The 17,580-nt window shown below is 39.6% G+C and overlaps 1 protein-coding gene across 1 annotated transcript; it reads left to right on the top strand.

Annotated features, from left to right (window-relative positions):
• Nucleotides 1–11,407: 11,407 nt before the first annotated feature.
• On the top strand, nt 11,408–17,002 carry LOC140934703 (QRFP-like peptide receptor). Its single transcript, XM_073384282.1, has 2 exons — nt 11,408–11,432; nt 15,744–17,002. Exons 1-2 carry the CDS (start codon nt 11,408–11,410, stop codon nt 17,000–17,002), a joined length of 1,284 nt encoding a protein of 427 aa, XP_073240383.1.
• The last annotated feature ends 578 nt before the right edge of the window (nt 17,003–17,580 follow it).

The following is a 17,580-nucleotide window of genomic DNA, read 5'->3' as shown; positions in this document are numbered from 1 at the left end:
GTTGCCATGGTAGTAACATTTTTGGATGACAACAAACGGAAAATTCACTTCACGCACTGTTTCAAACTTCATCAATCTTATTCAGTTTCATTTAATTTGTCAAATGTTAGCAAAATTTTCTGGATTTAATCCGAAAGGACTGTATCCGAGTTTAGAAAAACAAAAAGAAATTAAACTTTTTGTGTTGTGTTCACTTACTCCGTGAAGAGGCCGCGTAAAATTAGGAAGTTTCATGTCGCAGTAGTGCAATGACGGCTAAGAAATGTACAAAAAAAGCCTGATGCACGTGCAAAGTTGTTGTTTTGCTCATCTAAACCTATCGAGATTTTTTTTTGTCGTTCTCGTTACTGTCGCTGACGTCGTTGCTTAATCTTGGCCTTATTGTTGTCATCCAGAAATTTGGCTACCATGGTAACTTGACGTCAAAATTCTTCTCTCTGTTCGTTAAAAATGTAACACTTCATGCGGAATGATCCGGTATGATTTATTCACATGCTTCAGCTCCATGACCTACACACACTTTGTATTCTAGTTCTGTATGGAGGATTGGTGTCATTATCTTCGTTGTAAATAAACCCCCACCCCCTCAAAGGGGCTTGAAATAAATTGGCCCCTGCGGGAACTTAAAAGATGATACGGTATCCAATGAAATTAGCACAATCGTTAAACGTTGCTCGAGCGCGTAAAACACATCAGTAGCACCCAACGAGAATATAGTTCAAAACCACTTAAACATAACATTGTTGAACGTATTTTAGTATTTAAAAGGTAGATATAGGCATATTTTTATCCCCTAGAAATTTTTTATCTGTTCGGATTTCCTAGCTGAAAGTCTAGTGATCCGAAAATTACAGGGATCAAAACTTACCTTTTCGAAAATTTCAGCCAGAAAAAAGGTTCCCGAAAATCCTAAGTGACCTTTTTAGGCTAAAAATCCGTGAAAAATGGGCAATTATACCATTTTGTAAATGTTCGAAAATCCTAGGAGAGGCAGGCAAGCTGGAAACGTTAGAACAAATGTTCCGAAAATTCTAGATCTCAAATCGTCTTCCGAACAGATGTTTTCCAAAAATTGACGTTGGGTGCCTCTGACTCATTGCCCTGTGGCAAAGACCTATCCTGCGGACCGTGATAGAAGAAATCCCCCCATTTTTAACATTTTACCTCCCATAAAACAATTGCTGAAGTGTACATAGCGACTCTGAATTCAAAGAAAGGTAAAAATTCATAATTAACTTTTAGAGCGGTTAATACCTTTCACACCCAGTTTCCTAAAAAGCAATTGACAAAAAAAATAACAACAACACAGAATATAATATGTCCTGCGGCAGGGCAGAAATAAATTAAAGACAAGATTTCTCCATTGACCATTATTTCCACCTGTTGAATTAATTCTCCAACATAGGGCTTGTGTTGGAATAAATGGAACACTGCGTCTATCTCTATTGGTTATTAGTAAAATCCAACTAGTGTGGTCTATCATCCCTTCTGTGTTCTGATTGGTTGAGCTAACTAGGCTTTATGTTATAGCCCATCAGTAGCGAAAAGCGCCGGCTTTTTAGTGGCAAAAATGGATTTAAGTCTAGCTTGAACTAGCTATAGCTGTTTTGTCGCAATATTTTTGACCAACTAGTTGGATTTTACTAAAACAGTTATCCCTCTTGCCCCCATGGCCTCTGAGTCAATAGCTATTGATTCCCCAGAGCTGATTCGGGCTCGAGGAATAATTGCTAAATATACATATAACATGTCACGCGATTTGTCGCTAATTTTAGTGTATAACTTAGATGGTAAATGCAAAAGGCATAAACTTGATAGGAAGTGATAGGAGTAACTGAAAGGGTTCTTAAGTTACATAGGACTTACAATATATTACAAGGAATAATACGAAAGTTACTCTCTTGATCTCGTCAATTACGGCAGTATAGGTGAAAGGATATCTTCTTCGTTCATGAGCTAAGCTTGTCTTGCTTTCGTTCCCACGACCAATTTTTCTCGCAAATTGTGACTTGTGAACCTTACAGAGGTGATGAAACAGTTGTCACGTCACCTCCTTAAATTTGACGTCGTTGGTTAAGTGACAAATTTATCCTAGCCTGTTCCAGGCGTTCAGATAGTGGGGAGCGGTGCGAAGTAAACTCCAAAGTCCCCCTCTACTTTTTATCGCTTACTTTACTTCGCACTGCTCTCCACTATCTGAACGCTCGGAACAGGCTAACTGATCCTGTCTGATCGCGGACCTGTCCTCATCACAGTGCACGTGACCGCTGACTGAGGTCATTCAGTTGCATAACATGGTAACTTTACTGAATAATTTCAGTACTCTATTCCAACGCAAAGAAATAGTACTCGTGGTTTTCGTTTTGGTTATAGCTAAGATAGTGTAGTAGAAAGTCATTAATTTCCTGACTGAATTACATGGAAAGAGTGGGATGAATTGAATTAAATAAACGAAATGAATTATTAAATAGAGCGGTTTTCACTTGACTGTCGTAAAACCAAAACCAAAGTAAATACACTACACTCTTTTTTTTCTATAAGAATATATTTTATAAGAATATCGTGGCTGAAATTTGCGAAATTTTAAGAATATTTTAAGAATAAACCCCACGCTGAGGTTTTGAAAAGGATATAATTCTGCGTGTTCAAAAACTGTAAATACCATACAATTATATGTTTTCAACTTATTCCATTCTCTGAACGGCAAAACTTGCCAACAAGGCAAAAAACCTGCACTAACTATACTTGATACCCCAATATATTCTAAAACGGAAATGACATAAGCTATAACATAAGAATAATACAAGAACATTTTCAGCCTAAAATCGGCAGAAATATAAGAATATTCAGCCTGGGCCAGAAAAACAACATTCTTATATAAAAAAAAGAGTGTAGCCAACCAAAGGGCGTAGTAAAACCAAAACCAAACCAATTCCTGAATTCCTTTCGACAGTCAAGTGAAAACCGCTCTATAGACAAAACGAGTTTTCACTTTCTTCTTGGTTACAGTCAAGTTTAGTCAACAATTTGTTGATCGTTCTTTATGCAGCGTTGCTTAATTGAAAGGGATTCAGCACTGGTTTCGCCAGATGTGCTCATCGAGTATTGTATTAGATTTACTGACTTTTTAGTGTATATTTTCTTGGTACGTAACTATGGTCTTGTCAGTACGGCGCTAAATGAAAGGAAATGAATTGAATTGAATAAACGAAATGAGTTATCAAATCAAACAAAACGCGTTTCCATTTGCTCAGAACAGGGCCAGGGCCGATTGTACGAGAGAAAACAAGCCGCGGCTTACATCAAGACGCGAAAGGAACCAGTTATTCGAGAACGGCTTACATGAGACGCGAACTGCTTGTATTGGTTCACAGCTTAGTTGGCGGCCAGACCGTCCAATGACGATGTAGTTTTTTTGGTGCCTCACGTAATTTTCAACAACGGCTTGAGCGAGACAGGCTTCGGTCAGGAAAATCGCCATATTTTACAGTGTCTTTTTCGTTTCAAATTATTATTTCAGTAAAAAGTAGTGTTGGGCTGTTGCAAAACTTGTGCGGAAACCTCGTTGAAAAGTTCGTCAGCGATCAATCGAGTGGTTTGAAAGAGATGTTCTAGCGGTGGATAAGGTGGAGTTTAGACAAATTTTCGCATACAAGTTATTAAAAAAAACAGGCTGCCAAGGGTAGATTCTGTATTAATTGAACCCATGAAACTTCTGAAAATATATTGTTGAAAACACCGACTAAAGAATGCGTTTGCAAAATTTTGAGGGGGAGGGGGGGGAGGCAAACAAGGTGTATTATGGGTGATGTGCAAATGGTGAATTCCCACACCTCCCAATATTCCTTGGTTCCAGGCCTCTCGCTGGCTAATCAAAAAATTTAAAATGACGCCAAAGAAATTACATTCCACACCCATCAATATATAACGGCAGGAAGTGATGTGTATTTAGATATCACTACGATAATCAAATTGATATTCTAAAAGATGGACATCTCTTTAAGACAGACGCTTTTTTCTGATCCCAGGGGTGTCCATTTTGGAGAGTTGACCAAATACAAAATTGAAAGCAGGCTAAACTGCGATCACATTTCTTGCAGAATTTTGATCCAAAAACGTGTAACAGCGTCATCTTTCAAATCAAAAGCAAAACACATCCACATTGAATTTCCACATTATTATTCTTAGCCACTTTCAGGGAGTCATGCAGTCGGCTGCCTGATATGAATGACTGCACCAATCCCTAAATTTGCAAATTTGAGGACCCTCATATATACAGGAAACTCTTTACTGACCCTCAACTTTGAAATTACGTTCTCATTTTCTAAAATCAAGTGTTACTATATTATTTTCTAAAGAAAGACTTCAAAATCCCCATGAACAATGCTTCAGTTTTTTTTTTGTTATGGTCATTTTTTACATGCCCAGTTCGGTAAATAAGCTTAAGCAGTAACTTAAACTTAACTTACAATTTGCAGCAAAATCAAAAAAGCTCACAACTCCACGATCTACATGTATAAAAACAAGAGCTAGCCTAGCTTGAGCTTATCTGTACCATGACCTAATCCTTATACAAAAAAGCCTTTTAAAAGAACTGCAAATAACCCCTTAACTCAAAAGCTCGAAAAACATTACATCTCTTCTTCTTATTACAGGGGTACCAGACGAGAATATAGTTCAAAACCACTTAAACATAGCATTATTGAACGTATTTTAGTATTTAAATGGTAGATATAGGCATTTTTTTTATCCCCTAAGAATTTTTTCACCTGTTCAGATTTCCTAGCTGAAAGTCTAGTGATCCGAAAATTATAGGGATCAAAATTTTCCTTTTCGAAAATTTCAACCAGAAAAAAGGCTCCCGAAAATTCTAGGTAACCTTATCAGGGTAAAAATCCATTAAAAATGGGCAATTATACCACTTTTGGGGGGTGCGAAAATCCTAGGAGAGGCAGGAAAGCAAGAAATTTAACAACAAATGTTCCGAAAATTCTAGATCTCGAATCGAATTGTCTTCAGAACAGATATTTTCCAAAAATTGTCGTTGGGTGCTCCTGTTCTTACTGCATCTTCTTGCTACTGTCCTTCTTCGAACTTTTTATTTGGGCACGAGGCTTGTGCTTTCATTCTTGTCCCAGGCTTTCTAGCTCTCCAACATATGAACATATGCGTTAACCGAGGACAATTTCGAACCTACTTCGCACTTCTGTAAAATCCTCCAAAAACCCATCGGCGAAAACGCTCCAAAACTGTTTCATACACAAGTCTTCCACAGGATAAGGAAACGAAACGAACAAAACTAATCCTACAGCCCTCCCCTAGTTGGGAAGTCACATGGAGAAGACACCATTACAACGCACTTTGAGTGGAAGAAATAAAAACGCAGTCTATTGTTTGATAGGTGAGAGGACCAAACTGCAACGGAGGACACAACTGCAACGCTACACAAGGATTAGGTATTGTTAACTGGGCTGCGTAGCACGTTCAGTTTATAAAATGGGTAGATTAGTGGGAAAAAATGAACGCTATCAATTATTAACCCAGTAACCCAGTGGGCGTTGCGTGATTCATAAAGCATCTTTATCCATCTTCCCATAGCCTGTTCACAGACCCTCTATTTCTCTTCAAAGTTCGTCGAACGCGCGTGATAAAAAATAAAAACCGTGGGGATTTGTTGACCACCAGCGCAAGGGGGTAGGCGTGGGGGAAGAAGACGCTTTCGAAAACGAAAAGAAAAATAAAGTAACGTCTGTGTACAGGCTAATCTTCGCAGAGTTCGTCCCATGAAAGGGACTCTGGATTCCAGAATCCTAGAAATTTGGGCTTTAAATATGGAATCCAGAATCCCAGAAAATTTTACTTGTGATATCCGGAATCCCACTAGCGAATGGAGTCCAGAATCTAAGTTCCGATGACAGCAGATTAGAATCCAGTACCTAGAATCCGGAATCCACAGCGTGGAATCCGATCCAGAATCTAAGACTGTCTTGGATTCCGTTACATGGGGCGACCGAGTCTGTTTAAAAAAAAGATTGATTCTGTTGTTTAATACAAGTAACACACGCCTTTTGGAGGTTTAAATTTCGCATAAGGATAAAGAAGACTTCCGACGAAAAAAGGCATTTTGCTCGAGGGACCAAGAAAAAACAGAGACTGCTCGTAGTCTACACAAATCCTTATTTATTTTGTAGATAAGGTACTAACTCCTACCAGGAGCTGATTAGTGTTCCAACCACAGTACAGATCTTCTGAGTGGGTAATTCTCTGTTGCAAAGCTAGGAGCGTTCACAATTAATTGCAATCCACACTGGCAACAGCCAAAGAGCCTCAGATAGCCATGTGTCAAGTGACAGATACACGAGAATATCTTATCCTGGGACGAGAGACAGCGCAACAAGCCAAAGGATCCTGCATTCCCAGAGGTGTCCCTAGCTTCTGTGAGCAGTGCCCCACAAGTCAAAAGCACCGTTGCCCTGCGACCAAACTCACATTAGGGATTTTAAGCAAATCGCTACGGCGACCACTACTACGGCGGTCGTGGATGCGGTGTCCCGCGGAGCGTACGTCTCGTACCTCGCCAAATTTCAAGCTCGGTTCTTGCTCACTTGCTTTCGCTATAATTTATCAACAACAGAATTCAATGGTGGTCAAGTAAGAAAACGGCCAATTTAAAAATTTCGTTCGCCAAGAAGAATATTGATAGTAAACATCATCAGAGGGCGATTCGTACACAAAACAGAAAACTACAGATGAAGATCGGAGCAAGCTGCTAGTGATGTTTCTTCTTGTGTAACGCATTTAACAACAAATCAACAAATTCAGCGTTTTAGATATTCTACTCTATTATTGTTTAAACAACCGTCAGTGACATTTAGCTTTATTGCTAACAGTCGTGCTTACGGTTTTCGTCTAGCCTTTGTTTGTACTGGCGGATTTTCTGCGGTCATGGCTCGGCAGAGCTCATGGCACACTCGCTTGAGGATCGAAATCTCAAACTGAGAAAACGCAAGCAAAACGTATTCACTGGAAAACCAGAAGCCTGGAATACTTTCTTGATAAAGTGAAAAACAATCTATAAAAGCTTTTAAAACCAGTGATCGTAAACAATAGGAGAAGAGTCGACTTTTACACTCACGTAGTAGCGACTACGCCAGAAGACAGCTCTTCACGTCGTAGGATTTGGCGCTACGGCTTACGCTACGGCGAAAAGTCATTTCCAAGCATGCGCACTGCGTAATTTCGGGGCTTTTTTACTTCCGGCCGCCGTAGTAGAGGTCGCCGTAGCGATTTGCTTAAACTCCCTCTTTGCCCATTGCAGTGCCGTTATCCTGAATGGGAACAGACATTGCTTCCCAATTACTAAAGAGTACTTGTTGTTCGAATACAAAGATGTGTTTGAGGGCATATGGAAGTTACCTGCTGGCGGGCCTTATCGTATCCAGCTCAAATGTGATGTTCAACCAGTACAACACCCACCCAGAGCAGTACCAGAAAAGAAGAAGCCTGCTTACTCTGTTTTAATACGAAGAAGAACCAGAAAGCTTAGAACTAGAAAACTTAGTCGCTCACTCATGTCTAAGTGGTGTACAAGGCCAGCTGCTGGAATTACCATGATTTTTTTTACCGAGAAGACCCACAGGTAGCCCAAGCTGAAATATGAGCATCGGCGAGCATCGGCATTGTTGCGTAACATTCAAAATATAAGGATTTGTATGGGAAAAAAACCTATCTGTAACCTACGAAAATGAAAGGATTTCAATAAAAAACAGCTTACCTTACTTAAAATGTGTGTTACGTCTCTCCTGTGTGGTCCACGGGCCGATTTATGGCCCTTTTTCCATTCGTTATCTTGCTCCATGACTCCTTTGCACCGAGAGCGAATCAAAGGTCGCAAATCTCTGCAACCTTTCCCGTCTGAAGCCATCGACTGAGGCTCGGCCTGAACTCCGCGTTACCGCTGACAGATAGCGACACGGCCTGAGACTCAAATTACTCACACTCGGGGTGGGAGACAGTCTCTTGCTCCCGTTGACACAATAGGAAAACAACGGGCCATAAATCGGCCCGTGGACCACACAGGAAAGACGTAACACACATTTTAAGTAAGGTAAGCTGTTTTTTATTGAAATCCTTTCATTTTCGTAGGTTACAGAAACGATAGGTTTTTTTCCCATACAAATCCTTATATTTTGAATGTTACGCAACAATGCCGATGCTCGCCGATGCTCATATTTCGAGCTTGGGCTACCTGTGGGAAAACTGAATATTTTCAAGCGCTGACAAAAGATCGTCGCACTTCTGCCATTGCAGATCATATTTCTTCAACGGGCCACAATATTAAATGGCATCACTTTGAGATATTAAGAACCGGGAAATCAAACTGTAGAATAAAACAAACTTTATTGATTCGTGATTTAAAACCTGCTTTATATGAAAATGTTGGCAGTGAAAAACTTTTTCTCTTCTAGCATCATATATTATAATTCCCTGCAGACTTCAAATTGAGTCTGTCATCATCACTTGTTGTCATTAGTTATTGTTTTTACCTGTTTATTAGGTTCCATTCTTTTCTAATCTTTTTAACCGTCACTCCTGAAGATTTGTAGCCTGCGTAGCTGGCGGTATTGTGTAGTAGTCGAGTGAGAATTGGAGGCGGAGCCGTTGTAATATGGTCGAGTGAGATTTGACGGCGGAGCCGTCACGAGCGGCGAAGCCGCGAGAAATACCGCCTCCCAGAGAACCTTGATTTTTCGAATGCGGCCCACTTTTGTCACGTTAGCTGATCCCAGTTAAATCAGCCAATCAAAGAGAAACCTGCAATTTGAAACTTTCGATTATTTTCGCGCGAGACAGTTTAGAAATAAGCGTTGACAGGCTAAACACGACTCCTAAGCTCGTGACAATGTGAAACGTGACCTTGTGAGTTCGCTTGAACAGAGGTTTTTTTTATTTTCTCGGCTCTCGCTCGAAGGTTACTAGCACTACACAGTGCATGTATCATTCTAAACTTTGACTGAGTAAATCTTCATCCTTTGCAACACTAGGCTTAACATTAAAAGGTCATGAAGCTGGTTTGTTACATGCATACTGAGTAACCATTTCCGGTGGTTTATTCTTCTGTAGGTGTTCCTGATAGGATTTGATCTCAGATGCAGTCGTAAAGTGTTTTAATTTCTTTGACCTTTGTTTCTTACGGCTAAATTAAGACAATTCCAGGGCTGTGAAGTTTAAAGACGCCATTTCGGCAAATTGGTCATCAATTATGCTCTTTTTAAAGCGGAAATCACAGTCACTTTACATGTGCGTCTTCTCCACTTTGCCATCTGCTCCCTAAATTGGGAAATATACGCGAAGGCTCATCTAACATGATTGACATATGTATGGCCCTCGACCAATCGTTTCCCCGCACACTGGTGTGCGGACTATTCAAAGTACCGGGGTTTTCTGGCAGGCGGTATTTCAAACGCCTCGTCCCTACTCCCTTTTTTTGGAACACGGCTCCGCCGCCAAAACTTTAATCTCGAACCCACACAATACCGCCAGCTACGCAGGCTAGAAGATTTGTGTTGTTACAAAGATTATGCAAATTTAAGGAATCATTGAGGCCACCTCTCGAAACGTTCATTTGAAGAGATTGGTTTTTTGGCTTTTTTCTATTTGCCTTTTTCGCTGGCGGATAGTGAGAATAAGGCTACAAAAAAACGATTTAAAAATTGTTTAAAAATGTTGTGCAGATTGCAACAGCCTGTACGGGAGAGAAGCGTGGGCGCATTTCCCGAACAGCGTTGTTATTAGCAGGCTAATATACAGCAATTTTGGTTTCTAACTAATATAGTCAATATTTCTTCCCCGTAAGAACCGGTGACGCTCGAAAAAAACTAAGTTCTTAGTTACAAATATAAATGTGCTTTCCAATTTTTGATGACAAATGATGGAAACACCACAAGTAAGCCGAAACGCATTAATTGGCAAATATAATAGTAATAATAATAATAATAATAATAATATAATAATAATAGGTTGAGTTTGATCGTCCAGGTGAACGTAGTCCTGAATAGGACTGTTGTTGTTGACAGTGACTGGCCTTTTTACAACCGATCAGATCAATAACCAGAGTATAATACCATCAACTGACGTGATACAACTCACATGACTCTGAAGATGACTACCGCACAAGTTGTCGAAACGTCAGTCACTGTCAACAACAACAGTCCTATTCAGGACTACGTTCACCCGGACGATCAAACTCAACCTACTTTTGAAATGACTCTTGGGTTCAAACCTTTCACAATAAAATAACAATAATAAATATTTATATAGCGCCTATTCAGTGCGCAAATAAATTAAACAGGCTTATATGCCTGCAGGCAATATATTTAGGTTTAGTAGCGATGAAACCAATTTCTTGATAATTCATCTGCCTACGTAAAATATTTAATAGATAGATGCCCGTGCGGTTAATTAGTTTTAGGGGTCCAAGAGGGGAAGTTTAATAGATAGGAAGCGTTTATATTCATAACTTAAACAAACTATACGTTAAAGAGATGCTAGTTGAAGGATCAATTTAAGCTAACCATCTTTGACAGCTAGATCATTTCATACGTAGGGCACTGAGGAAATTGTGGGAGTAATTATTTGATTTTTCTTCCTTTTTTAAGAGACGATGAAACTTTTAATTAAACGTGAAAGAGAATTTAACTTAAATTATTCATATTAACCACCAAATCTAAAATTAAACGTAACACCTGCTAGGTAGAATGTACTATATATTATGCTCGCGTGTTAGAGTTTAGACATCCTGTTTAGAGTCCTGTGCTTATTGACTTTCAGCCAACTTAAATAGAGCTCAAACAGAACGGAAAACGCGGGATTAGAATTCCGAAAACCATTTGTCAGGTATTTCATACTAGTCTTTGCTGCGGCTTTAAATGAGAGAACTGCATCTGATTCAATTTATTTTTTAATGTTTATGTGTCTTACAAAAATGAATAGAAAGGAGGGGGGTCACTTTCACAACCTGTAAAATCTATGGGGGGTCATTTCTAAAAAGCTAGGATGAATTGGGGAGTCGGTTTGAGAATCCTTCGAGCTTTCTTAAAATGGCCAACCCCACCCACAGGTAATAAACTGTCTATTGAGGCCCTGTTAAGGAGGAGGGGAGAACATATGTCCCTTATCCTGAATTTTAAAAGCCATGCCTCATGTCCATATTTCACTCAAAGTTTGAGCTTTTCATCTCAAGTTGAAGATTTTGCAAGGCTTTAATTAAAGCTCTTTGAAGGTCTTTTATGAATGTTTTCGGAAATGGTGCGCAGGGGGCAGGGGGAGTATGGAGTTATTGTTTGAAGTTCATTTCTTATTTTTTAAGGTTCCGACTGCCATTCATTTAAATCTCCGGGAATCCAAAATGAACAACTCCACAGGATTTAATGGTAAGCAAAATCAACTAGGGGAAGACAAAGTAATTTAACTTAACGTGGCTAATTGTAACGCTATTTTCTATCTTCTTAAAGGAAAAAGCGTGTATTCGCATCAACTGAATTTCAAAAATAATGGTCCAGTTTTATTATTTACAAGACTATCCGCTGTAGGTGTGGTCTTAGACTGCGAGCAGTCTCTTATTTTTTATTTTAAAGCACAGTAGATCGAAAGCATTAGTGCGGGGCGAGCAGCGAAGCCACGAGGAACGAGGGCGGAATTCCGAGCAAAGAAAAAATAAGAGACTTCGATGGGATCTGTGATCTGGCGATTTGCCGCTTTACACGCCTCCTTAATTGCTATCATCATGGATCCAGTCTTTCTATAGCTATTATATATCCATGCTATCATTGACATTTCCTTCCTTTCTAACATCATTTCGCATGCTTCTTCCTGTAAACAAACAGCTTGTCTTCGATTGTTTGTTCACTGCTGTTGGGTTCGGGACGTTAGTTCTCCAGTGTTTATTCCTCTCTCCGCCCCAATTTCTCCTCTTTTTTTTTCAATTAATTTGCATAATTTTATTTTTCACTCGCCGCGACTTCTTCGGAGGAAAGAAGGACGACCGCTCGCGGTCTAGTATGATCTTGGTATGGAAATTGTCTCCTGTCGTCTGTTGATACGAATGGCAAGGATTCTGCCGCGTATTTACTCCTGCTGTGGTCGGGAAGCGAAAAAATGTCAGCGTTAAAAAATACTCATAAGAATGTTTGGGTCTTCAAGTGGCATGGTTTAGTGTTTGAAACAATTACGGTGAATAATCTCAAATCAAACTGATGGGCAAATGCTTATCATGAACATATTTTGGCGAAACAAGTAGCATACTTCAAAGCTCTAGGCAAAGACACCTCAATATTTATCTCGAGAGAATTGTGGCAACAAAAAGGCGAAAAATGCCTCGTTACAACTTACACAGAAGATGGAACTTGAGCATAATCGTGAACTTGAGACTAAGATCTTTTGTTAGTATCATTGTACTTAATATTTGCTTTTCGTGTTTGCATTTTTTTTACTTGCTACGTTATATTAGCTGGGCGACACTTTGCGATGTCCCATTTTCTGATTGCTAAGAATCTATAAAGTTTTTTTTATGTCGGTTCTAGTGCATTCCAAATTTCCACAAAATTGGCAGTCAATGTGGCACAATGACGTGGGCAAATGATATGCACCAATAATGCGATAACAGTAATAATAACGATGATGATGATGATGATGTCTGAGTATGTTAATGATTGTGGCACCGTACTGTGCTCGATGTTTGTGTTTTTAGTTCTATGAAATATTAGTATAGCGCTTATTTATCTGAAGACTAGAATGCGCGAGTGTGAATTGATCAAACGTCCTATTAATTTCTAAGAGGGTCTCAATGGGGTTAACCGATAGGCGTAAAACGGCCAAAAATTTAGCCGATAGCCGTAAAAATTAAAAAATTTTAACCGTTAGCCGTAAATAGCGTAAAAAAGAGTTAACCGTAAAAGTGTTCCCTAGATTTGCTACTTTTAAGGAAGGTACTAAACTCATTTTTATTTCCCTACTAGTGTGACTCCGTACGCACGTTAGGCGAAGCGCCTTTTAGGTGTTAACCAAGACCTAGGCTCCATTTCCGGCGCTTTCTTGGGGAACTAATTTTTTCCACAGCGAAAGTGTGGCTTCTTGCTGGGGATTAATATTTGCATTTATCAGGAAGCCGTGCCCTCGAAACACTAGTGAAACAACACGCAGATGTCACTGTTTGTAAAACACGTTGCCGATAAACAACATTTCCCTGTCTTTCTCGGACGCTACGGTAGACATTGCCATCCCTAGTCCCTGTTCGGCGTCTTCCCACGCAATCTCGGTAAAGGCATTTCAGTGGCGAACTCGCTCGAACCACGTGACCAGAAAGGCATCAGCCGCGCGGAATAATGCGGCCTACTGACAAGGCAACGGCAGACAGTCGTTCCCTACAGTCCTTCGCTATCATTAAAAACACTGGACACGGAAATTTTGTTATTGGCCGTTTTCACACTAGTCCTAGAAATGGATCATCCGTTTGAGACTAGACTGTGTACAGTCGCGCCCTCCCCACAGACATCCCTTCTCCGATTTTTTTCTGAGGGGAGGGGTGGCTGTACACAGGCTATCTGGAACGGATAATCCTGTCTTCAAAAGTCAGGCGGATTGTTCATTCTAAATTAAAACTATCCTATTGCCAAATTAAGACGTATCACCTATCTGACGCGAATCATCAAACGGATAACTCGTCTCACACGAATAATCCTTCTCTAGTGTGAAAACGGCCATTTCTGTTATAATGAATGTCGCGCCCCGGTCTTGAGTTGGGCGTTCGCGTGTCTGCTTTTGCTTTTTCACAACGATTATTTTTAAATTGACTATTGACATTTCTATGTGTAAAATAATATCAGAAGTGCAATACTTTATAAAAAGTGTGATCTATCAAATGTTAAAATTTTTCAAAAGAATAGCTTATTTCATCCCGAGATGATCCGAAGACCTTTATTTTGATTTAAAGATACAAAAAATACAGGTTAATTAATATTTAACTTTTTGAAACAAAAGAAGTTAATTTTTAACTTTTTCGTTAACCGTAATTGAAAAAAATTAACCGATAGCCGTAAAAGAGCCAAAATTTTAGCCGATAACCGTAAAAGCCACCACCCCATTGAGACCCTCTTCTAAGGCTTCCTTTCCGGCAAATAAAATGAACTGAATGTAAAAAGTGAAAGAGAAATAGCGAAAAATTCAACTTTTAATTAAATCTTTCCTTATGGTTTAGAATAAACTATTCTCGAAACTGAGAATGTTTTGATCAAAGCTGTGTAAATCGACCTGGAACTGTGCATGGAACCTGGCGTTTCCTGTATTTATCTCACCTATTGTATGGAATATGTGTGAAAATCTTCATTATGAATCGGTATATTTCAAAGAGCTACACAACGAGCAAGAATGCTATTGACCGACAATATACAGAGCGGGGGCAGCTGTAGTGTCAACTATTACTAGTGATACTTATTATTGGGTTTGCTTGTCTTCTGACCATCTATTTCAAGCTTATTACAAAAAGCGACAGGTATTACAAAATGCGACAATTTTATTACAAAGTGCGATAGGTATTACAAAGTGGGGCGATTATTACGGCAAAGTGCGACAGAACAAACCTTCAGAAATCGAACACTTAAACAATTCAACATAATCGAACACTGCAACAATCGAACATAAAACCAGTTTCATCTGGCTTCAAACAAGGCGTTGTGTTCATAAAGACAAATAAGTTATATATTGCCTTCAATTTCAAACACGAGTACGCAAAAGATGTCACAGAGGGCGGAAAACGTGAAATTAACAATTCTGGAAGCGATAGTTTAAGGCTACCACGAGACAGTGCTCTTTTGCCATCGGTGTTGGTGAAAAGTTTATTATCAAGAAAAAAAGTGGAGACGGGGGTCCAGCTCTGAATGGAACTGACGAAACTTGGACATTTGCAACGTGAAGTGGTGCCTGTGCTTTGGCCACTGACCGACAAAGTTTAAGTGTCTGTTACCGTCGTTAAGCACTGCCTTTCATTATGTACACATATCTTATGAATAAATTTTACCTGTGTATGCTTTTAAGTTTTACTATGCCGTTCAATAAATATTTCTGTTTTGAAACTGAACTGCTTCACATACAGACTTGAGGGAGATGGTTCCCATTCAATTGAAACCGGATACGTTTTGTCTTTCTGCAGAACAAAATCGAAATAATCGCGTTGATTGAGTTCGATTACTTCGATTGAGTTTGGTAATCGAACTCACGAGTTCGATTAATCGAACTCACCGAAAAGTTCCAGTTCGATTACCGAACCAATCTAACAACAATCCGACTGATTTAATCGGGTTCGATTGAGTTCGATTGAAATTTGGTTGGATTTGGTTCAAGTGGCTACGGCAGGTTTAAGGGAGACCAGGTCTAAATGTACTGTTACGTGACTATCAGTACGGTTGTTAGGGTACCCGACTTTAAAGTGTACTGACCGTCCCTTGCCATATTAGCTCGCTAGAGGCAATTATATCAATTAAAAAATTAAAGATTAAAGTTAAGTCAGTCCTCCGTCTCACGCCCTCATTTCTAAAATATTTTTTACTGTTGAATAACGTGATGTACCAGCAAGCTAAAGTTTAGTAGATCTATATTGTTTGTTTTCAATGTTTAAACTGAAGCTCCAAAATTTGATTTGATTTATATTCATTTGCTTTGAAGTTAACAGCCGTTTGGCTCTTCTTTAGAAACAAACATCACTCACGCCTCGAACGTAACCCCACTCCCACCGAAACCAGACAGCGTCGATATTCCACTAGACCTCAAGATTGGCCTGACGTCAGCATATGTGGTAATTTTCCTCGTAGCTCTATTTGGTAACTCGGTTGGTTTCTACGTGGTATTAATTAACAAGGAATCTTCATCCACCAGCGTGACAAACCTGTTCATTGGCAACATGGCCGTTGCAGATCTGCTGCTAACTATCACGATTATGCCGTTTTCGGTCGCCTATTTGTACCGTGACCCTGCTCTTTGGATCGGGGGAACGTTGGGTAGCATTACTTGCAAAGCGTTGTTTTATGTCATTCCAGTTTTTATTTCCGCTTCTGTTTTCACAATGATGGTGATTTCGTTTGACAGATTCTACGCCGTATTTTACCCGTGGAAAAAGAAATTCTTCCAAAAGCCAAAAGTCTTGTCAGCAATTATATGGATCTCATCTTTTGGGTCAATGATTCCTTTTGTTTTAATGTTTCAAACAACTGAGGTAAAAACAGGCGTATACTATTGTTGGCAGGAGTGGCCATGGGCACCACCAAACGACACAGACTTCACCGAAACATATAAAGTGTTAAAAAGCTTTCACATATGCCTTTTTGTCATCCTGTACGCGTTACCTCTCTCAGTAACATTGTTTATTTACTTCTTAATTTGCCGAAAATTGTGGCTGCGTAAGATTCCAGGAAATGTAACAGATAGCAAACTCGCTGCTGAAAAAAGGTTAAAACGCAAAGTTACAAGTCTGCTTGTCATCACATGCGTGGTATTTGCAGTCTGCTGGTTTCCAGTCTATGTGAACCATTACTTTACGTACGTACGACACGATCAAAACCACAAGTTGCCAATGAGAGTTCAGCTGCTATTCAACTGGATAGCACATACCAACAGCGCTTTAAATCCATGCCTTTACATTCTACTGAATGGAAAATTTCGCCAAAAGTTTCAAGCAACCCTGCACAATTTACTGCAATTTGGTTCCTCAAAAAACAATTGCAGTGGTACTAAGTCAAATAATAAGAGGTTTTTAACAGTTGCGGCTCCGCGTAAAATCGATGCTTATACGTTACCAAAAAGCCCAACGAAGGTCAATTCTGGACAAACAAACTTATCGCTTTCTTTGCTGAGTGTCAGAGAAAACCGTTCGCCACCAAATGGCCGGACTAAGACTTCCCTGAATAATAACACAAAAGAAACCAAGGATGACGTCGTCACCGAGGCAATTTAAGTGTTCGTCTGGGAAGCAGCAGATCTTGGGCTGTTGCTCTGAGCTGTTTTCGACTTTCTGGGTCATTTACAAGGGGCTGTACGTGCACTTGATGCAAGAACAGCATTGGAGACCTTTAGTTAGACAAGGACGACAGTTAACTTTACGTTTTTGCGTATTCTCAAAACCTAGACACCCTGGAATGGTTCACTGGTATTGAAAAAAATTTCGTTCTCGTAGTCATCCTAGTCTCAGAATCTAAAGGTCTCTAGTGTCTGGATACTGAATTGAAGCCAGTTTTTTATCATCTGTTCTCCTATTGATGGTAAAATGAAGTCATAACATTGTCAATATTTTGTACTTTCAGACCAAGTTTGGAAAGAGTTAGAGCCAACAAGGGTATTGTAAATTAACAAAAATTTGGAGGGTGGTTTGAGTATGGACATTTATTCTAACACAGTCCGGTACGATAGGTCAGTTTGCTTGTCATACAGGGAAATGTGTAAATGCGCTCGAGCAACGTACAACGGTTGTGCCGGCTAATTTCATTGGATACCGTATATCTTCTTTTAAGTTCCCACTGGGGCTCATAGTCAGTG

This window comes from Porites lutea, chromosome 4 (assembly GCF_958299795.1).
Source record: "Porites lutea chromosome 4, jaPorLute2.1, whole genome shotgun sequence".
Lineage (NCBI taxonomy): Eukaryota > Metazoa > Cnidaria > Anthozoa > Scleractinia > Poritidae > Porites > Porites lutea.
This window is presented reverse-complemented; position numbering and strand designations above follow the sequence as displayed.

Coding starts and splice junctions, on each gene's coding strand:
- LOC140934703 (XM_073384282.1), top strand. CDS start 11,408: ATGAACAACTCCACAGGATTTAATG. Junction 11,433..15,743: donor CAACTCCACAGGATTTAATG/GTAAGCAAAATC, acceptor GCTCTTCTTTAG/AAACAAACATCACTCACGCC.